Source organism: Rosa rugosa, chromosome 2, assembly GCF_958449725.1.
Source record: "Rosa rugosa chromosome 2, drRosRugo1.1, whole genome shotgun sequence".
Lineage (NCBI taxonomy): Eukaryota > Viridiplantae > Streptophyta > Magnoliopsida > Rosales > Rosaceae > Rosa > Rosa rugosa.
Genome location: NC_084821.1, coordinates 69453183 through 69480230, shown reverse-complemented (window position 1 = coordinate 69480230; position 27048 = coordinate 69453183). Strand labels below are relative to the sequence as shown.

Here is a 27048-nt window from a genome sequence, read left to right as displayed (position 1 = left end):
TTGTTATGTTTTCTCTATTTAGTGTTGGAATTGATAATTTCAATATTCTTTGATTGGATATATATTTATACATGTCTATATATCAATCGGGGACCCAAACTGGGCCTTTAGTTTGCTATTTAACCTCAAACCTCGAGGATCAGATTGGGCCAGCTCTAGTAGTTGAGTAGTTGAAGATGCGCTTTTGTACTACAGCCCCAATACTTGGCGGGCTGAGCTCCTATGGTCCACGAATGGATGCACGCATCCAATGACGTAATTAGCACAAACTTTCTGCGTTTATTAACACTACCGTCACATCCGTGTGATGCACATCTTAGGTTAACAGGAAGAACGTGAAAAAAAATATTTATCACCCACTTCTTAATTTTTTTTTATAATTATGTTCTTTTCTTTTACCATAATAACCTTTTAAATGATTTAATCTTTTATTTTTATTTATTTTGTTTTGAATAACATTTTATTAAATTTTGGTGAAGTTTTTTTTTTTGAGAAAGAATTTTGGTAAAGTTTTGACACCAAAAATGAGGCACCATTTTATAATAGTAGTTAAAAATGTCGATACAGAATTTAATTTAATTTTTTTGTCTAATATTTAATATGTTTTTTTTGTTAGCAATCACCCAAAAGACACTTGCATCACACAAAGTGTGTATATCAAGACTACTTGCTCGAATAGAACTTTCCCCAAAAACTCAAAAAGGGCTCAATTGTATGCATCCTCTGCTTTATGAACAGGGATATGGGGGGACGGACATGCTCATTGAGCATCCAAAGCTACCTAAAGAAATAACAAAATAAACTTAAAAGAAGGACAAAATTAGCATATGATACCCATTGCCCGCGTCTTCCTTTTGAGATTGAGAAATGAATTTCACTTATCCAACTCTATCCAAAAACATATCCATTACGACTCAAAGAGAGAACCAAGAACTTATAAAGTGCCCCTATGAATTAAAATCTAGTCATGCGATTCTTCTTTTGCTTCACACTAAGGCCGTGACCAAATTGACAAAGCGCCTCTCTTTTGGTAGCTACAAGGTTTTTTGGCCTAAGAATTGTGTGGTATCTAATTCTTATATTACCAAGTTGGATTCACCGCCAAGCTTTGTGAAATTGTAATGCCTAAAGTTCTTAAATCTCATTATGGCATTGTGGAGAAAAAGAAAAATGCTACAACCAAAAGCATGTGATATCTATTTTGATTCGATCCCGCTTTGAATAAAGCTATATGATTATGAGTGGTAGCAATGTTCATGATCTAATGGTTTCATTCTGTACTTTCTTCTTCCATTGCTAGAAAGTTCCTTCTTAATTTTCCAGACAAATCCATTTGGGTGGGTTCATGTTGTTGTTAATCAATTGTGCCTTCATAATGTCCCACAATATCATATCGTGCACATATTTGTGTGTAGGTGTAAATTCAAGTAATACGAAGCACAAAAAATTTAGACACATATCATCTTCATTTATATTGTTTTATCACTCAACATTATCACGTGAAAGAGATAATTTTGACAAATACTATAAAGATTGAACAAGTTATATATTGTATTGTGAGCATTGGTTATATGTTCTCAAACTAGGTGAACACCCATCACAAATGTACCTAACTATTGTATAAAATGTGGGTCGAAGAGATAGATCTTGTGGCCTAAAAGAATGCATGTGTCCATAAAATTGAAGGATTGTGAAGGTTAGGTGTGTTATGTTTTTTATTTAAACTATTCTTTCATTTAACAGTTAACACTGTCATGTAACAGAAATAGCCTAGTCATTAATTTTTTGTTTTAATCATTTGTTGATGCAATCCTATGTGCGATTATTGCTTGTCTAGATACAGGAATATTTCAATCCGAAGAGTTTGTGAAATGAGTCATCAATCCATCCTTAGGGTGTCTAACATCACATGTTCAATAATGCGCCTAGGCAAATAGAGCATTAAGTTCAAAAAACATTATTAACTATTATCTTATGTATTTAGTGAGAATATTAATGTAGTACATTAGCTCAAGTCGGGACCGGAAAATTTTATTATTTAAACGTGTTTATTAAATTATCACGTATTAATTTATTGAAGTTTTACTATAATTACAAAAATACCACTGCACTTTTATTTTTAATTGTTTACGAAAATGTCAATGCATCCAAACAACTATTATTATTAATTAAAAAGCTACTACTAAGTACCTAAAAAGATATTGTCAACGAATTGAAAAGTTACTATCAATGAACTGAAAATCTGTTGTCGTTCCATAGAAAAATTACTGTTAGTTAGTTGACAATAGCTATTCGAAATAAGGTAGTGACTATTCTGTTGAATGACAATAACTTTTCTAAAAATTGACAGTAGATTTTCGGTGTGTTGATAGTAGCTTTTTGGTCATTTGACTGTAGCGGTTTTGTTTGTGGAAATATTTTTTTTGTCCGTCGACAGTAACTTTTCAATTAATGACAGTAACTGCTTTGACTCAACGATATTTTCGTAAATAATGACAATTAAAAGTGCGGTGACATTTTCATAATATTGATATTTCTTGTTTTTTGGTGGCTTTGTAAGGAAAAGAAAAAATTAAGTGGCTTAGAGTGTAATAAAGTTATTTAAGTGGCCTTATTTGTGATTGACCCTAACTAACTTTACAAGTTTACAGTTTAAAAAATTGCTTAGTTGATTAGTATAGTATATACATTTTTTTTTTTATTAGTATAGTATATACATGAGCCATTACTTCTTGGACTCACTTTATCCAGTGGTCTCCGAGTCTAAGAAACCAAAGACCTAAGGGTCTGTTTTTCTAAATGTATGAATCATGTACAAACATTTCAGTATATATAGCTACACCATGTTTTCTTCTGGTCGATCAGTAGACCAAGCTTGCCTTGATATATTTTTCAAAATCGAAACAACCTGTCCAATAACAAAGCATTGAGTGTTCTATAAAACTGCATGGTCTGGAGACGTCGGCTCATTAAGTAGGGCAAAACAAGATGAACATTACTTTGTAGAATATGATAACACCATTCTAATAAATATAACCGAGTAAAATATATATATATATATATATATATATATATATATATATATATATAGTTTTCAAGCAAAATTAAAACAATAATTGAGGACATCATAAAGCTTTGGGGTCTCTTGTCATAGCCTGCTCTCTCCAGCCTGGAGCAACATACTAAAATGTACCCTTGCAGGCAGCTACGCCCTCTAGGTCTGCGCATCAGTTCCAAGTCGAGGAAGCTTAGAAGCTTTACCCTCTGATTCTAATTCTGGTCTAGGGCTTACAATTGTCAGACCACAACACAACATTTGGACACTGACTAGTCCAGTGCTCGCCAGACTTACGACATCTCCTACAGATCTTGAGGAGAGGTCCAGGACGCTTATCAACAACATTTGGTCATTTGGACACTCAGAACTCCGGTGCTCGCCATACTTACGACATCTATTACAAACCTTGAGGGAAGGATGTCCGTCCGCACAGTCAAAGTGGCTACATCGGCCATCATTGAGAAGACCACAAAACGGACAATACACTCTCGCTGTCATCAGTGCCAATTTAGCAGCTTCAAATCTTGGACACTCATGTTTATAGTTGCCACAATTTGAAAACTCGGGGGCAACTCAAAATTCTCCTTCTCAGCCACATAATCATCCTCTAGTTCAGATTCATTCTGACCTTTTGCCTTCTGACCACGGTTTTTCTCAAGTCGTGCTCCCCATAGTATTCTAATGGTTCCAAGTGCATTTCAGTATCCCCCATCAACATATCTCGAGAACAAAGCATGAGCTGAGATACTTCATCAACAGAAACAGAGTTCATACCGAAGTTCATGTCGATTCCAGCTATCCACTATATGGTTATGCACTTATGTTTTAGGGCTTAGATATATCGTGTGTGGTGTGTGACACACACACACACACACACACACACAATTCAAATCCAATTCCGAATGGGACTGGGACAGAACTGGTAGTCGTCGTTTTGCAAGATGAAACTGACATTTCATAGGGATAGGAAAAACGATAAAAAAGAAGTTAGGGCTGACAATTTCAACAATACTTTGCAAACTTGCAGTCGTGTTTGGCTAGAAAACAAATTGGGGGAAAAAAATGCAAACAATACTTAATATGGATTAACTTCGTGTTGGCGGGTTGATCTGCGGTCAATCCGTTTATTAAATGGGTTATGACATGTTAACCTGCGGCCGATCCGCATTTTAATAGTGCGGATTCAACCCATTTTATTTTGTGCGGATTTCGTGTCATCTTATCGAGTTGTGTTGGAATTGTCAGCCCTAACTTAAACCCAAACTCAATTGCACAGCTCTCTTCATGGGTCAATGGCTTTGTCTTGATGGATGTAGCTAAGCTGCTCTAATATATACTAGCAGGGCCTACACACTGTGTGTGGAAAGAAGTTAAAGATAGTGGAAAAACTTCCCGTACAATTACCACATTTTCTGCTTTTTTAATTTTTTCTATTTTACAATTTATCATATTATCCTTATTGATTAATTATATTTCATAATTTTTTAATATATAAAGGTTAAATTGGTAAAAACTTTCAGTTTGGAGAGCAAACTCTTTTTTTTTTTTGAAGTAAAGATGAAATTGTATTAATGATTTATACGATTACAATCGTACTGTAGGGCATCCAGAACAGACTCTGGAGCTTGAAAAAACCAATCCATATGAATGTCAGACTTAAAGCCAAAACCTGCTAATCTATGAGCAACATGGTTAGCAGTTCTATAAGTATGATGAACACCTATAGAATGCAATTCACCCAACAAACCTCTAATTTCTTCAACAATAATTCCCAAAGGAGAAAAATCTTGGTCATCCGCTGTCACAGCCATTACAGCCTCTAAACAATCACTCATTAAAGCAACATTTGTTATACCAAGTGCCTGGATGATCTCCAACCCAGATTTAATAGCAAGCAACTCAGTATGATAAGCAGAAGACACATTAGGCACCCTATAAGCAAAGCCAGCAATAAACTCACCCTTCTCTTAATAATAGTATATATATATATATATATATATATATATATGAGAATGGAAGCTGCTGTAAATTGATAATAAAAACAACTGGGAATAAACTGTGAATAAAAAGGAACTAACCGCAGTACAAATTAATCATGGGTTCGTAGTCATTTTTAATTGTTATGTATTTTTTTTTTTGGCAATAATTGTTATGTATTTGCTCTATATGGTGTTGGAATACACTGTGTATATATATCAATTGGGTTGGACCCAAAATGGGCCTTTTAATTTGCTATTTAACTCTAAACCTAAAGCATTAGGTTGGGCCAGCTCTAAGTAGCCTGAATGCAAGATCCTAATCAGAAGCTCAATATAACTTTGATGACAAGATAAGGTAAAGGGCTCATTTGACAATAACTTGAAGACGCGCTTTTGTACTACAACCCCAATACGTGGCGGGTTGAGTTCATATCGTGCACGCATGGACTCTATTGCAGCTAGATAATGCAGGCCCAAATGATGTAATTAACTAGGGCTGGGCACGGGCCGGGCCCAACTATAATTTCACTGGGCCCGGACCCGGCCCGTGTTGACAAAAACAGGGACCGGCCCGGAACCGGCCCGTTTCATTTCGGGCCGGGCTTGCGGGCTTTCGGGCCCAAAAATCTGTATTTGACCATTTGCTTATGCCTATATATATATATCCAGATTTCATTCATATATAGCTGCAAATTTCAAGCTGTTGAAGATTTGAATCAAAACACAATATCAAAATACAAAGTTCAAGCTGCAAATTCGAATTCAAAGTGTCCAAATTCAAATACTCATCAAGAATAATTGAAGGTACAATTCAAATTCAAAGTGTCCAGATTCAAATACAAATATCCAATGAAATATAAAGTCCTAATTCAGATGCAGCAATTTAGCAAGCCATTTTTCCAGTCTCCTATCCAGCAGCAATGCGGCCATCCATCAATTGGCTTCCATAGTTTTCCCTACAATAGCCATCATAAATAGATTTAGATAACAAAGAACCATTCAAGCTGCAACTTTACCATTAATAGCACTACACAGAGAACCTACTTCAATATCAAAGAACCATTCAAGAGCCAAAACTTTACTCAACTAGGAGTACACACAGAAGCTACTTCAATACCAATATTCAAGATTATCAACAAGTCAATACACAAAAATACCAGAAACTGCAAATCTCTTAATATATAAACAAATACCAAAAACTGCAACTCAACATAATCAACTTTACTCATTCATTTCAGAAACTGCAGGTAGCAAATAAAATAGCAATATGCAGCAAGCAAGTAAAAATTAATGCAGTAGGCAATAAATCAAATACCAGGAACCACAACTCACAAGCATATTTGCAGTCACTAAAAATCAAAAATTTAAATTTAGGATGCAACAATTCCATCACATTTCAGCCTCATTTTATCAGCAAACATAAACTGACAAACACAAACACAATAACTCAATCAGACGCAAAAACAATCACTGTATCAGAATATCACAACAACTGAACAAAGAGTTGCAAAAACCCAGAAAAAGAAACTCACAGATCGTTGTGTTCAGCAGTGGTACAAGCCTGCAATCACATATTACAAGCTACATTAAAACCCATTTTCAGGAACCACAACTCACAAGCATATAAGCACATAAAGAGATCAAATTTATCAATAAACTGAGGAACCCATGAAGCTAAAACGAGATGGCAGACCTAAAGAACAACGAGCTCCTATTTTGGTGTCTCGGCCTCATAGCTATGGCGGAGGAGAGGGAGAAATTGAGAGACGGAGGCGGCCTCTGGTGCGATGTGAACTCTCCGGTGAATGAGGCGGCCGGCTCTCGGGCCTATAGCTACGCAGGTGAAGTAGGGAGAGAGAGAGAGAGAGAGCGAGAGAGAGAGAGCAGCGGCGGGGGTCTGAGCGTCTCAGCGGAGGAGAAGGAGGCGGCCGCCTCTCATTGCTATTTGGTTCAGATCGGGCTACACGAAGGAAATGAAGGCTGAGGAGTGAGGAATGAGGATTAGGTTTAGGTTATTAGGTATTTGAGTGAGAATGCAATCCTGTGTGTATGATCCTATTATAAAAATTTTGAGGCTTATATGAGGACCAATACTACGTGAACATATGTCCTCTTTAATATATGACGGGCCTGACGGGCTTTGACAGCTTTGAAATACAAGGCCCGGCCCGAACCGTTTGTCTGAAGATCAAGGCCCGGGCCCGAACCGTTTGGTTAAAAAAAAAATTGGGCCCGGCCCGTTCGGGTCGGGCTTTGACGGTTCGGTCCGGGTTTACGGGTTTTCGGGCTTAAATGCCCAGCCCTATAATTAACACAACTTCCCTCCACTTTCATTTTTTTTTTTTTGAATAGAAATTGATATCATTAGAATCAATAGCCCGGCATTCAGCCAATGGCTAGAGTCTAGCTGTACTTACAAAAAAATAGCCGGCAAGAAAATCCGGAACCCTAATCTATAAGCAAAGCAAACTCATTACAAGTCACTGATAAGCTCGCTATAATTAGCGAACTTATAGACAAAGAAACTCCAAAGTCTTCTAGGGAAAAATCATATTTTAACATCCCATTAGCCAATCACGCAATTGTGGTACCAATAGAAAGTCACTTCCTAGCCAACAAATAGGAGCAACTCTTTATCCATAAGCCGCTTGAACGCCAATCTTGTTCCAGATAATTACCAACTCCTACAAAAGTTATGATCCGAAACGATTGGTCCTGGACCATAAGCCGACCTGAAAGCCCAAGAAAGTCTACATTCTCAGGTCAGGCCCACCTTTCATCACTAAGTGACAAATGAGGGTGGCAAGACACCCTCCCTACTGGCCCATAACATAGAGCCCAACAACTCAAGTTTGAGCCCAGGCCCAAAGGCCCAAGCCCAAAACTGAGTAAGGTGAGCAGCAGCCCGACTCTGCTTCTGCCCCGTCACCGTCGTCACCAAGTTTTCCGGCGGCCGACCTCTCCAGCACTGCATCACCGTCCTTTGTGTTCGCTGCCTCGCTGCTACGCACAAGAATCCAAGTCGGCGATCAGACCCGGCCAACCGGAATTAGCACAAGAGGATCCGATCCCCGCACTCAAAACCAGCTGGAATCCGGTAAACCCCGACCTGTCTCCCGTGGACCTTGCCGATTGACGTTGCTCTAGCAACGTCAAGACCCGCCGATCAATCCCACCTCACGCCGGGATCGAAACAAATCTGTGTCGAGTTCGACTTTTCTCACCGATCTCCAAGCCTGGGAAGAAACCCCGAAGGGAAACCCTACAGCCTGCCCGAGAACAACAGATTGGGTTCTCCGCCGTCTGCTTGAACACGGTCGGACTCTGTACCGCCGCCGTTTGCTCGAACCCTAGGGTTTGGGTCGCTTTACTGACTTACTAGCTAGTCAGTAATGGGGAACTTTCCTCCACTTTCATATTCGATGCAAATGTTATTGTTAAAAGAAAGAATGTAAAAAAAAAATTCATCGAATTTTTAAGGGGAATTTGATTCTACACTCAAATTCACACACCCCTTTTAGAATAAACCCATCCATAAGAGTGTTTTAATATACACCCAAACCAATTAATTAGGTTTATTCAAAATAAAAAAAAACCTATTAAATAGGACAAATATTAAAACCCAATGTTGTTAAGAATTACTAAAACTGCCACTATCAAATTCCCCATTCACCTATTAAATAGGATTAATATTAAAATCCAGTCTTGCTGCCTCTTCTCAAAAAAAAAAAAAAAAAAAAAAAAAAAGTCTTGCTGCCGATGGAAGTCATGAAACGGCTGCCCATAGACGTTGTCCGGAATTACTCAACCCTTGATTCCAACAATTGAAAACTCTCCTTTGGGTTGGAGGTTATGTAGTCTCCACATTCAAAAGCCTAATCTCTACATTCAAAGCCGGTATCAATATCTCTACAATCATGCGATTATATTTTTGATTTCAAATTGTGATTGTGATATAAATGGATCGCACAAATCAGAAGTTGGTGGGTTGCCTTTGTTCAACTGCATATCCCTTTAATCCGATTGGCATGGTTGATGAGCATTGTGTTTGCTACCTATTCAATAGGTGTGTGTCTTCCTGACGAAGAGATATTTGTTTTGTGATTTTTCAAGGTTTATGCTATTGAATAGGTATAATAGACTCTACAAGTTCTTGATTGCATGTTTCTTTTTCCTCTTATTGTTTCTCAATAGATTCTACAAGTTCTTGATGGCTAAAGAATACTCCCACCTAGAGTTTAGGTGCGACTATCTCCACAATCATACGATTATGTTTTTGATTTCAAATTGTGATTGTGATATAAATGGATCGCACAATCAGAGGTTGGTGGGTTGCCTTTGTTCAACTGCATATCCCTTTAATCCGATTGGCATGGTTGATGAGCATTGTGTTTGCTACCTATTCAATAGGTGTGTGTCTTCCTGACGAAGAGGTATTTGTTTTGTGATTTTTCAGGGTTTATGCTATTGAATAGGTATAATAGATTCTACAAGTTCTTGCTTGATTGCATGTTTCTTTTTCCTCTTATTGTTTCTCAATAGATTCTACAAGTTCTTGATGGCTAAAGAATACTCTCACCTAGAGTTTAGGTGCTATCTAATAATAGGAATATCTCCACAAAAGGATGTTTAATCATGTTGAGAAATCTACGAAATCTAATAGGAATATCTACGCAAACATATCTACTAAAAAATAGCAAATATATAGATCAAATCTGAAAGGAAGAGATATACAATAATTAAGGCAATTAATCTTTTTAAATAAGGAATATCTACACAAACATATCTCCTAAAATATGGCATAAGTTATATACTATAATTAAGGCGATTAATCACGTTGAGATATTTAATAATAGGAATATCTACACAAACATATCTACTAAAAAATGGCAAATATATAGATCAAATCAGAAAGGAAGAGATATACAATAATTAAGGCAATTAATCGTTTTTAAATAATGGAAAATAAATTGATTGTATTAAATTCTAATTTGTGTTTATAACTGATGCCATATTTAAATTGAAAAAAAAAAAACAACTATATTTGAGGAATATTTTCCTTATTCAATCAGAAGGGTAAAATAGTCAAACTAAAAAAACATGAAAAAACTTAATTATAGACTGAAAACCTATAAGGAAGGTTTATTTATGTGAATGGGTGTAGATTAAAAGAAAATATAGGAATGGATTTTTCTTAATAGGAGCTTCATTTTTTAGGGTTTTTTTTTCTAATTTTCTCAATTTTTAAATTTTTTCATATTAATGTTTTTATATTCTTTTATTTTACCATAACAAATTTTTTTAAATGATTTAATCATGGATTTTTATTTATTTTTGTTTTGAAATGCATTCTGGATCTTTCAAATTTTGGTGAAGGACTTTTTTTTTTCTTTTTTTTTTTTTAAGAAAGAATTTTGGTGATGCTTTGACACCAGAGAAGCAGAGATGAGGCCTCACTTTATTATAGTAGAGATAAAGATGTCTAGTAAAGAGCTTCTTTGATATGTTTCAAGATTTTGGCAATCACGCAAAAGACACTTGCATCATGCAAAGTGTGTATGTCAAGAGTCAAGACTAGTTGCTCAAATATAACTTTCTGCCCCAAAAAGGGCTCAATTGTATGCATCTTCTGCTTTACGAACAGGGATATTTTTGTTGGGGGGGGGGGGGTGGGGGCTGGGACGATGCTCAATGAGAAACAAAACAAACATAAAACAAGGACACAATTAGCATATGATGCCCATTGCCCCCATCTTCCTTTTGAGATTGAGAAATGAATTCCACTTATCCAACTCTATCCAAAAACATATCCATTACGACTCAAAGAGAAAACCAAGAACTTATAAAGTGCCCCTATGAATTAAAATCTAGTCATGCGATTCTTCTTTTGCTTCATAGTTCATACCAAGGCCGTGATCAAATTGAGAAAGCTCCTCTCTTTTGGTAGCTAGAAGGTTTTTGGCCTAAGAATTGTGTGGTATCTAATTCTTATATTACCAAGTTGGATGCCAAGCGCGCTAGCTTTGTAAAATTGCAATACCGAAAGTTCTTAAATCTCATTATGGCATTGTGGAGAAAAAGAAAAATGCTACAACCAAAAGCATGTGATATATATTTTGATTCTTCTCCACTTTGAATAAAGCTCTATGATTATGACTGGTAGCAATCTTCATGATCTACTGGTTACATTCAGTACTTTCTTCTTCCATTGTTAGAAAGTTCATTCTAATTTTCCAGACAAATCATTGATTAATCCATTGTACGCCATTATCAATTTGGGTGGCTTCATGATGTTGTTGATCAATTGTGCCTTCATAATCTCCCTCAATATCATGTCGTGCACATATTTGTGTATAGGTGTAAATTCAAGTAATACGGAGCATCAAAAATTTAGACACATATCACACTACAAGAAAAATGTGCATTTGCGACACTGGTTCTGCGACAGATACACTAAATTGTCGCAAGTATAAACATTTTACCTGCCTAAATAATAGGGCGAAACTATTTACTACATGAGTTTAAGTAATGTCGCATTTGTTGTCGTATATACTGCTTATATCGCGCACTCAGGGAAAAAAAAAAAAAAAAAACGGAACAAGGTTTTCCAGACACACGATCTTCTCTCAATCTGACCATCAAAGCCCCAAAAACAAACTCCTATCCTAGTTAGATCTAAACCGCCTGCAACCAAGCAAGAATTTTGATCTTCTAATCCGTATGAGCCCACAATCCGGTACACTCCTTCGCATCCCCTCTCCGATGAGTGAGACCAGCAGCTCTGATTGAAAACTTGAGATATGCCAGAGTACCCCGGCTCAAAGTTTCTACTGTGTTCGGGCTTCATTGGGGCAATTTCTCGAGCAATTGGCGTGTAACCCTAAACTGGTACGAACCTATTTTCCTTTAGAATTCTCTTCACACCCATTATCTTATTTGCCCCCATTTTGTCCGGTTGCAGAGTTCATTTTACTTTCAGTTTCTTCAATTGCTGGGATATGATGTATAAATGTCTCCTACTTTGTAATTCTGTCAATTACAAGAAAAACAAACTCAATCACTTTAGGTTTTATGGATCTCAGTGTGATATTACAGTCCATGTATTGCTGTGAGTTCAGGAATATCTTCACATTTCGGCTGACAGAGCAACCGTGCTAATAATGCTTTGTTTTATATGTAGGTTCTGAGATCACGAGAGATCAAAAGTCTAACCTTCAATTTATATCTAGTCGTTCTTATTTTCTTTCTTGTGTCTCAGGTACAATTTACTTTGGGTTAATTTGATTGCTGGTTAAAAGGGAATTGTAGTTTGGTTCAATTTCTATGAATTTTGGTTGAGATTTTTTAGTTTGAATAATGCGTTTTTCTGGTTTTCATGTTGCCCCATTTTCAAATGCCTTGGGTTCCTATATATATGGAGTTTCGGATTTCTCACTGGAACAACATCACTGCAAGAAGGTAATTTTGACTTTGATAATTTCAGTTATTGGTTTAGCAATTGAGTTTGGTTTTCTTATTGAATGGTTCTAATTCCAGGTTTAACAATTGATCCATTAGCCATCACTATGTGGAAGAATAAACAAAGGACCTTACTGTTGTATAAATCTGGATATGCTTTCCATTTCTCTTTATTTGTTTATTAATTTTTTCCCTTTACTGTATTTTATGAAGAAAATCTCTCTTCTGGTGGGCACTCACAGATGCTCACCCATCTCTCATGTCCACCTTTGGATTTTTCTTTTTTCTTCCTTTCTATTTAGTATTGCAGTGTTCAAATATTCATGTGGTGGATATAAGCTTAATTCATTTAATTTGTTTCATGGAACAGGAAGTATACCTTGGAGAGAATGTTTGCAAACCAGCTACTCGAATGTGCAAAAGATCAATTATCATTTAGGGCCGTGACTCAGATCTCCAATGCTGCAAATTGTTCTCATGTCATAAATACAAATTCTTGGTCTGGCAGTGGTCATGTTTGGCCACACTGGGCAATACCAAACCAGTACCAAAGATAGATCTGCATCCTGTCATCAAGGTGCTATTTTCCGAGTGCAGCAGCAGCACTGAGTCTCAACTAAGGTTGGTTTAATATTTCAGCTCTTTATATGTTTTAATGAGTCATATAAAATATGCAATACACATCCTGAAAAGTGTTCCTAGAGTTAGTACATACAAGAATATACTTTTCTCAGTTATTTTTTTTTTTCTTTTCATTGTCTATTGAGGGTTTTGTTCATTGCTTGCCCTCCCACTGTTTGTTGTCTTCTTAATCATCTACAGTTAAGTATATGTTACTTTAATTGGTTATAGGTGTATTAATTTGAGAGGCAACTTCCATCCTTGAAGAACAAGTGAACAACCAATTGGTAAGCTACTAAGCTGCTTGATTTCAGAGTTTATTATTGGGAAGGAATGCTATGCTGATGTTATGTGCCTAGAGAAATCTTGATCATGCTTTGTGCATTTGTGACAGGATATTGCAGGTTCAATTGATGACAAACATGCGAAATTTCCACATTATTTGGATGTAGAAAGCTACTTTACATACTGTACATGCCCATATCACTACTTTGAATAATAAAATTTTTCTGACATTAGAATATAAATTTTTTGTGTAAACATTTACATCAGCTATGATGTTTATTTGTTATGAGTGAAAGGTACTTTTAATACACATGCAAATGGTGTTTACTTGCTAGATCCCTATGAAGTGAATGATCAGAACCTCTTATTGCGACAGTCAAAATGACTGTCGCAGTTTTTTTTTATTACCCCACAAAGTATTTGCGACGAATAAAAAGTGTCGCATCTTTGTCGCAAAAGGTTTTTACGACGCTTGTTTACGTGTCGTATTTAATGAAACTATTTATGACATAAATTATTGCGACACTTGAAGAAACGTCGCAAAACCGTCGCGAAAGGTATTTGCGACGCCTCTTAAAGCGTTGTAAAAAACAAAAAAGTATTTGCTACGCGATTTATGACGACGCTTCAATAAGCGTCGCAAAACCGTCGCAAAAAGTTATTTGCGACGTTTTTTGCTTTTTTTACGACGGTTTTCATATGTCGCAACATTGTCACTCAACATATCATCTTCATTTATATAGTTTTATCACTCAACATTGTCACTTAAAAGAGATAATTTGACAAATACAAAAAAAATTGAACAAGTTATATGTTGTATTGTGGTCATTGGTTATATGTTCTCAAACTAAGTGAAATCCCCTCACAAATGTACCTAAACTATACATTATGAGAAAAATGTGGGTCGAAGAGATAGATCGTGAGGCCTAAAAGATGACATCCGTGCAAGAAATAGAAAGATTGTGAAGTTTAGGTGTGTGACATCTTTCATTTGAACTATTATTTCACTTAACAGTTTAAATTTTATATTGTCGTATAACAGAAATATCTTCATTATTAAATTTCTTTATTTATTTGCTGATACAATTGTACGCTTGATTATTATTGCTTGTCATCAATCCATCCTTGGGGTGTCTAGCATCACACCATGTGCTGTGTTCAATAATGTGCCTTGGCAAATAGACCATTAGAGGCAATGAACATCCAAAGGACTAAAGATAGTTGCTTGGGGCTCTATAAAGTTTATATATATCCAACTCATGTAACGTTTTTTGAATTTAGACAAAGTATCTGAACTACTATTAGATGAGCAAATTAACCAATGATGTTAGTTATGATCTCACTCAAGAGGGCCTAAACAAACCCAAATTGAGATGCCCTTTAAGCCACTTTAAGCAATCCCACCAATAATTGAAAGCTACTCATCAAGAACTTGCATAGTGCTCGTAGTTCCCTACTCCTTTCTTCTTGGACAATTTATACCAAATTTTAAGATGGCCTTCAAATTCAATTTCTTCTCTCTCTTTTTAATGACGGTATTGTAATAGTCTCATTGGCTTATATTGCCAAAGTTTCCACCCAATTATTGAAATGGAAATGAGTGCACATGTAAGAAGTCAAAACCACAATCCATTTCTGGTCCCAACAACCCACATTACGATTCAAGTATATGGAAAGGCACAGAACATAGGTATGTAAATTGAAGAACAGAAATTTGTATATAAACCTTGCCAATTGGAAACAATAGTATTTACTACAACCAAAACTAAACAAGTAAATGAAGAGGCATATTTGCCCATGACCAATTACACAGTTTTGACAGTTGTTGGCTTGCTCATCTCATAACCATCATTGGGGTAATCTTCATCGGTAACAAATCTCTTCCAGTACCAATGCTGCTTCCACACCCTGCTCATCTCTTCAATTGGGATCCCCTTTGTCTCGGGCAAGAAGAAGTACACGAAAATGGACATGACACACACGAAGAATGCGAAGAAGATGAAGAGCCCGAATTTCAAGTGGCACAACATTGTCAAGAAGACTTGAGCCACAATGAAGGTGAAGATCATGTTGACTGAGACATTGACACTCTGAGCAGCTGATCTGATTTCCAAGGGAAAGATTTCACTAGGGACTAGCCACCCTAGAGGACCCCATGACCAAGCAAACCCTGCTACATATGTGCAGATGAAAATCACCACAACAATTGCATACCACTTTGGCAAATTATCAGCATCTCCATCCAATCCAAATTTAGCACCAATGCAAGTCGCCACAACTATCTGCAATTAGAAAGAACAAGACCCAACTGGTTAAAATCATGAAAAAAAAAATGAAAAAAAAAATTCATTAAACATATGAAAGGGGAAAACCCAAGTTGAAAAACGAGTGCTTGCTTAAGTACCTGGCATATCAACATTTGAGTTCCACCCTCAAGGAAGAGCTTCCTCCTTCCCCACTTATCAACACCATACATCGAAACACATGTTGCAGCAACATTGACAGTTCCGGTGATCACAGCCGATATGAGAGAAGCATCACTTCCGAAACCAATTGTGTTGAACAACACAGGAGCATAGAACATGATCACATTGATACCGGTAAGCTGCTGAAAGAATGGAATCAGAATTGCCATGCAGAGTTGGGGCCTGTACTTCCTCTTAAGTAGATTCCTCCATGGATCCTCTATCTTCTTACACTCATCACTAGCTACAATAAGGTCATTGAACTCCTCGCTGACATCATCAACACCGCGAATTCTCCGGAGTTGGGTCTTGGCTTTCTCGTGCTGGCCGCGCTCGATCATAGAGTTTGGTGTGTCTGGTAATATTAGGGAGCCAACGGTGATGATAAGGGCAGGGACCATTGCACCACCCAAACTCAAACGCCATCCCCAACCGCCCTTTATCTTGGCAAAGAAGTAATTCAACAAATTGGCGGCAAGGATACCAATTGTGATAGAAAGCTGGAAACCAATGTTGAGAGCTCCTCTGAACTTGGATGGCGCCATCTCAGACAAGTAGAGTGGCACAGACTGTAAATTCAAATATAGAATTATCACAGAATTAATTAATTATATCCCCAAAGATTTACAAATAATAATCTGATAGAAGTGAACAAAAAGGTCAGGATCAAGAGGGTCACATGGTTTTGACAAGTTGTCATGTTTTCTTATTTCACAAATTATTTAAAGGAATCAAAGATAATGACATCTTTGTATTATATATTTAATGTTTTGGCAAACTGGTTGCAATTTCATATTCAACACCGTTACCATCAAAAGTAAACGCAGGCGAAAAAAGGGTGCACAGTGAAGTCACAAACAAAGAAAAAACAGCTCATGCATTTGAAGTTTAATTTGAACTAAATTCAAACACAGAAGTTCCATATTTTCCAAATTCTTATCCCATCACACATCACATCCTTGTTAACTTGTTTGCTTGCTGAAAACACACAATAAGAAAGTAACCATCTAGATAGAGAATAAGTGACCATTCTTCCTCATATTCTCAGTGACAAAATTAAGGTGAGAAGACAACATTAATATACAGAAGCACAAAAAGAACATTCATATATAAAAGCTTGAAATCCCATATCTAAATCCTAAAAAGTTAAGGTTATTTCGTCATGTTCGATATCAGATCTGAAGAAAAAGTCAAATCCAAGCATATAACTCAGGAATAAAAATCATTGAGCTTTGTTTTTAGACAGCACATTCTTCTTGTTCACGGACAGAGACCAAATACAAAGATCCAAACAATTGTTTTACCTGATTGGAGAACCCGATACCGAAACCGAGCAATATCCGGCCAAGAATCAACATCCACACAGCTTTGGCAGCGGCATTGATGATGGCGCCGGAGCAGAAAAGAAGACCACCGAACAACATGGACAATTTCCGGCCAAACTTCCGAGTCACGGTGGCGGCCACAATCGAGGCCATGAGAGCAGCCAAGTACAACGAAGACGTGAACATGGTCAACGTCTGACTGTCATACTGGCAGTACTGGTTGGTCGACTTGTCCAGCTCCTTCTTACGGTACACAGAAGGAAAGAACTTCTTCAGGAACGAGTCCATGGACGTTACACCACCTAACAAAACCAATAAATTCATGTCAGGAAAAAAAAAGGGTTCAAAATTCAAGTTTGTTCAACCAAAACAAGTACGTTACTAAAGTGTGGTCAAGAAAATGATTACCGGAGATTCCAATGTCGTAGCCGAAAATCAGCCCCCCCATGGCGGCGATGATGCATGTTACCAGTACATAACCGGTGAGTTTTCCGGCATACTCCTTTTCGCCACCACTGGCAATACCTACGGCAGGCATTGTCGCCCCGCTTTACTCAGAGAAAGAACTCAAGCAAAAGGGTTTGAAATCCCGGAGTTGTTTCGAAAAACTTAGAAATGAACAAGAAGAAAAGTAATGAGAACACAATAGGCACACACAGGAGGAAGAAGATACAATGAGGTTTTGGACAAGGGCCAGTAGGTGTGTATATATAGAAAAACGGAGAGTCTGAACTGGGAGTCAAATTACAAACAACCCCTTGAGCTGTCAAAGAAAATAATAACTTCTAATTACTAATCATCATTAATTTCATACACGCTATATATTTTTTTTAGGATAAGATTTGATATGATTTGTTGGAGTATTCTCTAAACAGCTACCACAATTACCATATACGTAAAACCAATTTATGGTCCTACAATTACATTTTAAAAACTTCGGAAAGTGACCAAAAGGTTAACCAAAGCAGTGATCCAAATATGTTTTTAATTTCCTTAAGCTTTTCCGCAACGAAAATGATTAAACCGGTAAGTAAATACTATGAATTGGATAAAGGTCGGTGACAGTTTCTTCAATTTTACACGTCAGATTATACTCATAAAGAGTTGGATGTCAATGTGGTTTAGCTGTCCAAGTTCTTGACACCTTTGCTTCATATTTGGATATGCAATATATATTTCATACTAGGAATGGATTGGATTAGGATTAGTCAGATTTTCAATATGTCAGTTATGCTGCTATGTTGGAGCACGTACTATACTCATTAATTAAAATATCGGATATCGCAGATATACTGTGAAGACTACTATAACTTTGGATAATATTTGGATATACACATCATGCTTGGATGGAATCGGATAGAAATAGGAGGAGTTTTGGTACATCGGCCATGCTAGGCTATACTATACCTCCCATTAATCATGGGATTTGTGGAAAAGTGGGGAATACGTGACTTAAAAGGGCCTTTACAATTACACCAAAGCAGTCGGTCCATGTGAATGTGATGATACTAAAGATATGTACGAGAAATTAATACAAATCTAGAGTGGTAGTATTGGTAAATTAGGAGCAATGTCGGGGATATTTGGGGTAAGGTCTCAGATGACGTTAGGTTGGGTTGATGTCATTGGAGGTCTGTTCCTCATTTCCCGGAAAGTCCAGCAAAGAAAATTGATTCCCAGCTTTGTTTTTCTCTTTTATGTCTAATGGTCCTCTGTCAACTTATTTATTACTGAACCAACTCTTAACTGATGGCCTTTGATGGGGCAACGGCACAATTTGTTGCTTGCTAGTTGAGTAACCTCCGACCCTCCGTGATCTTTTTTCTTTCTTTCATCGAGCGCATCTTATATTATTTTAGATTTTCTTTTGATCTATGAAATGTTATATTATTAAATTGTTGTGAGTTTCTAACAAATATATCCGAAAAATGTAGGGTCATTTTGATAGAGAGTATCATGTTCCTAAATTCAAACGCTTCCTCAACCTCATACGTTGTGATTTCCGAGTGAAAGCAAATCTAAGGAATCTACACTACAACAATATAACTTCATACCAAGTAAGGAGGCTGAATGTTGACTCATTTCAAAAAGGAGTTCTCATACCGCGACTTTTACTCCTCCTCTCTCCCGCTCTGCTAGGGTTAGGGTTTTGAGTATTTTCAAGTTGTGCGCCGTCCTACTTTCATGGCTGCAGCGATCGCATCCATGACTGCCAGACTTGCGACTAAGTTGTCGCTCAAGGAAGGAGAAGAATCGGTGGACTTGGGGAATCTTAGGATTCCGAGGAAGGAGTTTTTGGCTCGTAATTTCTATTTGGTAGGGAGGCTTAACACCTGCCGGGCGGTGGTGTTGGATTCGTTCCGGAGTGCTGTGAGATCGATGTGGAGGTTGTCGGGGACCGTGGAAGTTCAACCACGGGGAGAACGTTTCCTGTTTACGTTCACCCATGAAAGGGATGTTGTTCGCGTGAAGAAGGGAGACCCGTGAGGTTTTCAGCGAGCCATGCTTCTCCTGAATGATTATGATGGCTTCTCGGAGATCTCTACAGTGAAGTTGGACTTTGTTTGGATCTGGGTTACGTTGGAAGGCATACCTCCAGGTATTTTGACGGAACCTACTGTCCGGTTGGTGGGTGGGACAATAAGTGAGGTTATGGAGGTGGATCGTATGGCGCTGCGTAGGGAGAAGCTCGGGCCCGGCTTGTTCTCTCTATCCATGATCCGGTGCGTCTTGACCATCGAGTTAGGGTTTCCCCTGTTGACGTCCTAATCCTAAGATTCAGGTATGAAAGGCTCCTAGGGCGTTGTCACTCCTGCACTATGTTGAATCATGGTGGCCAGGGTTGTCCTAGGGTGGATGACTCGGAGACTGACTCTGTGGTGGAGATGGGATCGCAGCCGGCAACAGGGCCGATCGTTTTGGCCCTTGTCTTTAGGGCAAACGTTCAACCCTCTATTTATTCTTCATTGCTTTCTACCTTCAAGGTTCCCAATTTACTGAAGAAGAAATCTGTGCATATTCGAGAGCTTCCAGAGTTAGTGATTTCCGGGACTGAGGATACCTCTGCTCAGGCTCAGGTGGTGGGGATGCGTCGTCCCAGAGATGAGGACGTTCCTGAGGATGGTAAGCGTGCCAAACACAGCTTGGCTTTGGTTCCGGTTAACCTACAGCCGGAACACCTGGGCCTCGAGCTTTCTAACGCAAGTCTGGTTAGTGCAAAGACGCCTCTGGCATCTAAGGTATACAAGAAGAAGGGTAGGCCTCGTGGTTCGAGAAACAAAGCCAAAACAGCACCGACGACGTCCACCTGTGACGGGTCTGAGTCCATGGAGTCGGGGTCTCCTGACGGAAGAGTTGTTGGTGTGAATAGGATGCCTGTTGGCCCGGTATCTTTGGAGCCTGTCTCCTAGTCTGGGTAGGAGATGATTCCCTACGTCATCTAAGGTGTGATGTGTCTTGTTTGATGGCGGCGACGTACACCAAAAGGGTCTTAGGCGTCAAAGCGATCAAGGAAATGTCTCATGCTAGGAGGTGTAGGGTTTCGTACGTAGTGTCGTAGTGTTTTTTTTATTGGCTTTGGCTAGTAGTTTTCTCTTTTGAATTTTAGTTTTTTTTGGATTTCCTTTTGGTTTTAGTACTCTATGAGCTTGCATTGTAATATGAGGGGTGTTTGTACCCTTCAATCCTTCATGCTTGACCGAGTGAGGTCGTCATGATTTCGATCAATGGATTAGTCTTCCGTTGCTCTAAAAAAAAAAAAAGTAAGGAGGCTGATTCTTTTGTTAAACCAAAAAGTTTATTGTTTTGTTTTATATATAGATGAGATCACATCTATAAATGGTCTTCCGTGAGGACTAATTTGGCAATTAAAGTTAACAATGTGTTAATTTGACATTCATGGCACAATATGATTAAATATGGTTATAAGTGACATTCAAATGAGATCATATTGCATGGATGTTATTTAATCAGATTAATCTCACAAAGATGATGAAAAAGATTGTAGGCTTATCTGCTTAACGAATACTTATAGTATTACTAATGTGAGATTTTACAAATATTCTTTAGGTGAAGACATGGTTTCTGGTGGTTTCCTAGGACCCTACACATGTTCCTCTGCCCATGACCTCGGGTTAATATATACTTATATAGCTCACATATATTCTTCGACACTTCAAATATGTAAAACAAATAAACATAAAGACCTTGATACTGCCTAAAGAACATGAAGATACGGAGAAACTACCAAAGAAAAAACCACTAAAAGCAAAGAACAAAAGTAAAAAATGTGATCTCTTTTACTTAATTATTCCATTTCCCAGTAATCTTGTTCAGACCAACTCCTTCCTCAATTGCTTCAATCTGAAGATGATAACTTAGATTTAAAGTTTCTTACATTGTATTGGTTCTTTAACACTTTTTTTTTTCTTGGGTATTTGACCAGGATAATCCTTTTTTAATGAAGACTACTAAAATAAGGACTAATTGAAGACTTTTTTGTGAGACTCTCTATTGGATCACATTACTGTAAATCAACCGTTAGATGTTTAGATATTCATGTTTAGAGCATTTATGTAATTTTTCAACAAAATTAAAAACCGTTAAGGCATTCATAATCGTGATTTATCAGTTCTGAACATGAACGGTTAATGTTTGACAGATTTAGTTCGTTTATTGATTTGACCTAGTTCGGTACCTTAATGATTAACACTTTGAAAAAAAACTTTTCAGAAGTGATCTACTCATACATGTAAGATTGATTTGTCGTAATATAATCGAAAAGTAAGTTTTCTAAACCGTTGACTAGAGTTCTAATTAAAATGATCATCATTTGAAGGGCTCCGGCCTATATTAATTGATATGCTAGTATTTTCATTTAGCCGCAGTTTTCTATCAGCTTCATGTACTTTTCAATACGATTTGTTTAGTCCAAAAGTGCCTCAAATTCACAGCTACGGTTTGGTGGCTGGTAGCAAGTATCCACTTGCCACCAATCTTAATCAAAATTTTGTACCCTTTACAAGCCTGGTCTCTGATTGTCATTAGACCACAGAATATAGACGCAAACTTTAATTTTCGTTTCGAAAATTCCAAGCCGAAACCAAAACCAAATTAAATGGTTTTAGATTTTCAAACAAGGCTGGCTTGACTTTGACCAGTTGACGCCATGAATATGTGGTATGGTATGTATTGGTAAGTCAGTCGAGCAATGTTTACGAATTGAAGTGGCCGTCTAGTCATGATCAACGAAAGAGCCATTACAAGGCATATCAATTAACTTCTGGGCATCTACTCATTAGGTTTCTGAAGCGAATCTGACTTCATTTCTGATATCAAGCTTTGGGGGTCCTACGTGCCATGACTTTAATCACACGTGCGATAAGATATACAGAAGAGTTGATTCGTCATCACATTCAAACAGAGCTGCATACTGCTAGGGCATGGCACTACCTGAGGCTAGTGGTACCATGCAGTCGTATAGGCGACGACGATGACTAGCTTCTTGTGTAATATTGTCGCCACTCTGCGAAAAAGTCGACCACAAAGTGGTAGTTTGGCAAAGCGGAAGAGAGGCTTTTCGTTTTAGTCTTTAGCTAGGTATTGATCATGGAGGAGAGAAGAGACGACTTCATATATTTTAATAGCTCTATCATAATCGATCATCTCCACATAAACCCTCACCATTAAAAATTATTTTGAAATTTCGCAGTCGATCTACTTAAAAAAATTTTGACAGTACTTTTTAACTCAATCTAGCTTGATTGCTCTTATATTAAGAATTCACTAGCTTTTAATTTTGATTGCATCGTAACTCATGTATTTGTTGTCATTAACATAGCTAAAACAAGTTACTTTTGTTCACATATGTTGTAGCTTGCATAATAAGCATGTGTGACTGTGTAAGATAAGAGCGAGGTTATATGTGTCTAAACATACAATTGAGCACGCCATTGAATCTGCTGGATTTCCTCCTTTCGTTCAAGCCCACGATTGCGGTTTGGATAAAGATCGATGGATTTGTGTAGTAATAAAGCAAATTAAGCAAACACATGCATAATGCATTCCCATTTGCATACATACATTTGACTAATGGGCTGCTTCCATATGTCATACATAGCTAGATATATAGTAATACGGGAAGGTTCTGAAGAGGACGTCCGCAACCCAGAAAAAGTGCGGACGTCCCTCCTCCGGCGTCGGGAAGGCGGCGACGGCGGCGCGGGGCTGGCCGGATGGAGGCTGGAGGCGTCCCATACCTCTTTTGGGCAGCAATCGACGATCGAGAAGGTCGGGGTTGCAGGTTTCTGGGCTTCCATGGTTTCCGGCGAGCTCGTTGCACACCGCCGAGTTTCCGATCAGCTCCGTCTTCGCCGCTTGATCGAGGCTGTCTGGGATGTCCAGAGGGTGCGTCCGGCACCCGCAGCGTAGCGATCACCGCCTTCCCGACACCGGAGGAGGGACGTTCACACTTTTTCTGAGTTGCGGACGTCCTCTTCAGAACCTTCCTGTATAGTAATATAGTATTAGATGCTTGCCGGCAACTGTAGCTGGAGGATGGTATACTACGCCATTTCTAGCATTCCCATTTGCATGAATATGAAGTTGAAAACCCCTACTCCAGAAATCAAGAACTACCAGTCAAATCTCAATCTGGATAAGCCTAAATTACGGTTGTGGCGGCAGCTTTAATGGCCCTCTCTAAATCTAATGTCTATGAATTGGTGCAAAATGCGCAACATTGTCTCCCATGATATTATTATATGAAAGAGGATAATATAGAGAGGTCGAGCAGCAATATGAAGTCAGCACCCAGAAAAATTAAGATTCAGAAGTCAACGGACGAACATGATATTGACCGAGCGGATCGTCCCATTTATTTTTTCTCAGTTTTATTTTATTAATTTGTACTAGTAGCTCAAGTCTGAAACTATGGCGGATGACCAAAGGACGTAAAACATGTACCCAATAACAGACGGAAGGTTTGATTCTATGACATGAAATGATGAGAGGGGTTTAGCTGTCTGATTCATGAATCCATTGACCAATATTTAAAATATTTAAGTTTTTCATAGTCAACTACGCATTTTAATATATACTCGATCTGTTGAAAAAAAAAAAAACAAATGAATTGAATCTGAATCTTCTTATCAATATTAGGCTAAAATGAAAAGTATTCCTACATGTCCATACATATACTATTCGGTATTTAGTTCACATTGGTATATCTATCGAATTGAAGCTGTTTATCTCGTATTAATAAAATATGAGTGTAATGAAATTAAAATATCAAATTTAAATTCATTAGATACAAATATTAAACATTAATACGTAATTTACATATATGGTATATAGTACTTGATTAAAGTGACGTTTTGCCACATTTAGTACTTACCCAAAGTTCTACAAGAAAACCCTATTTTTCTGTCGTAGCCAATGTCCTAGGTATACGTAATACGTTAACCCAATGTGAACGTGCTAGCTGTCCAGTTGGTCATTTATTCTTAATTAAATTACAGTATAAAATATGAGAGTTTCTATTGGGACCTCTTAAGTCTAGACTGTCTAGTGAGTAGACCTCCCTCAATTTTTAATTATTCAATGACATATGTATCCTTATACAAAAAGACTGTTAAAGACAGCAAACTAATAAGGAAAATATTTTTTTTCTTTACAGTACTTTAATTATTCATTTCCATTTTAGTTCTCATTTCATACTTATTTCTTTATTTATAAAAGCTTTTAAAAAAAAAAAAATCAAGAGAAAATGCATTCAAAATTACTTGGCAAATTATATAAAAATAAAACTAACCAAATAAGGGGATAGAGAGTCCTCATGTAAACTAACCAAGTAAGTTTGTGATGCAGCATATAAGACAAAAATAAATAATAAAAGAACAAAGCGTGAACAAATTTAATATTGCAACCTATCTAAATTTCAGCATGCAACCATAAACCATAAAAACTAAGCTTTGAAAATCCATAATTAAGCATGAAATAGTAGGCTTGAAAAACCCCTGATAAATTTATGTTAATTAGTTACACTATCTTTTTTCAATAATTATCTCAGATTTTTTATTTTGAACATTGTCAAGTTTATTTTGTGGTAAATAAATAATTATGGGAGCACTAACTCATCTTTAATGCTCCCAAAAATTTTCTTTTATGAGTAAGGTTAAGTTAGGTATTTAAAAGATGTTTACTTAGCAAATTTTAATTTTCAAAAAGCAAATAGGAGGTGTAAAGAGATGAGAGGTCAAATGAGAAAATATAGAGGTCCTAATAGAAAAACTCATAAAATATTACATATTCCTTAATTTTCTGTTGGACAGTATTTCATATAAATTATATTTCATATTCCTCACTAAACATATAAAACTGCACTAGATATATACACTGATCATTCGTGACAACTATTGACAACTGTATTCGTTGAAAAAGAAAAAGAAAGTAATATAGCATTCTTCGATCAGCATCACAAGGCCGGCATCCCATCATTTTAGGGTATATATATATATATATATATATTTTTTTTTTTTCCATTATATAATTTTTGTATGCATGATTTTTATCGTTAAGCCAACTTGATCATACCTCACTCATATATATATTTATTTATTTATTTATTTATTTATTTATTTATTAGAGTGCGACTATTGCCACCCTACGAGTCACTTTGTTCGGGTTATATGCTCTTCTCACCCTACATATATTTTTTTAGTTTCAAGTTTACTTTGTTCACCAATTTGTAGTACCCAAAATACCATTTTCCTTACATGCTCTTCTCACCCTACATATATTTTTAGTTTCAAGTTTGCTTTGTTCACCTACATGCTCTTCTGTTTTTTTAGAATGCAAGAAATCCTCATAATCAAGCTTAAAGGATCGACCTCCTCAGGGAGCTCGGCAAAACCCATTATACAAGAAGAAAAGACGAGGGCCTTCCAACTCGATCTTAGGATATATGTTCTTCAAGAAATCAATACTCAATTCTATGATAATGACCTGGAGAAGAATTCTAATAGGTATGTTGTATGCATATGTATGTTTTCATATAGCAAGAGAATCCAACTTGAAGAAAAGAAAACAAAAACATGATTACATCATTTTCAGGCTCCACTAGCGTTAATATTTTTGAGGCATAGTTCTACATAACATGAGAATGATTGAAGATGATGAGTGCTAAAAAAGAAAGTGTTAGGGTTTAATGATGATTGAAACGATTAAGCTTCAAGTTTAAGTACGTGTCCTATAGGGAATAAGAAAACTAATTGTAATTTTTAATAACATACTATCCTTTATTGTAATTTTATTTTAGGATATTTTGGTCTTTCAATAAATCAGAAAGTTGTAGGATGAACAAAGTAGTTCGTAGGGTGGCAATAGCTGCACCTATTAAAAGACAGAAGAACGTTAACGTGTATATATTTTTATATATGAGAGAGCCGTTTAAGTTCTATATGCTCAAACCCGATCTCATTCTATGAACTTGTTATTATCTAATATGGATCGATGCTGGCATTACGTACTGTATATACACTTTCATAGAGTCGTTGACTCATTTTATTGTAGATAATAGCCTACGTCGCTAACAAATATCTAAGCGATCAGTGCTAGTTAGATAGTTGTTACAATATGCCAAAAGCCACTAGGCATATAGCATGGCCCGGAGTTAAAGACATGTCTGCCATGGATGAAAGATTGGGGTTTGGGCACCAACGAACACCACCGCTGCCTGTGCCAATTAACCACCACCGTACCAGAATACCAACTTTCAAACCCCTCTAAAAGCAAGTTCACCCGTTGGGTTGTCGGGTCACCTACTATTCACTGCTTTTGTGTGTTTATTTCCACTCTTT

At 37.1% G+C, this 27048-nt stretch overlaps 1 protein-coding gene and 1 long non-coding RNA gene across 2 annotated transcripts; one reads left to right on the top strand and one right to left on the bottom strand.

Annotated features, from left to right (window-relative positions):
* Positions 1-11618: 11618 nt before the first annotated feature.
* Positions 11619-13711, top strand: LOC133733640 (uncharacterized). Its single transcript, XR_009857810.1, has 5 exons — positions 11619-11925; positions 12218-12495; positions 12866-13116; positions 13348-13403; positions 13511-13711. It is a non-coding gene; the product is annotated as an uncharacterized LOC133733640 (long non-coding RNA).
* A 1385-nt stretch (positions 13712-15096) lies between these two features.
* LOC133729742 (sugar carrier protein C) lies at positions 15097-17877 on the bottom strand. Its single transcript, XM_062157306.1, has 4 exons — positions 17600-17877; positions 17171-17493; positions 15806-16435; positions 15097-15683 (listed from the first exon to the last, which is right to left on the bottom strand). Exons 1-4 carry the CDS (start codon positions 17727-17729, stop codon positions 15207-15209), a joined length of 1560 nt encoding a protein of 519 aa, XP_062013290.1. The 5' UTR covers positions 17730-17877; the 3' UTR covers positions 15097-15206.
* Between the last annotated feature and the right edge of the window lie 9171 nt (positions 17878-27048).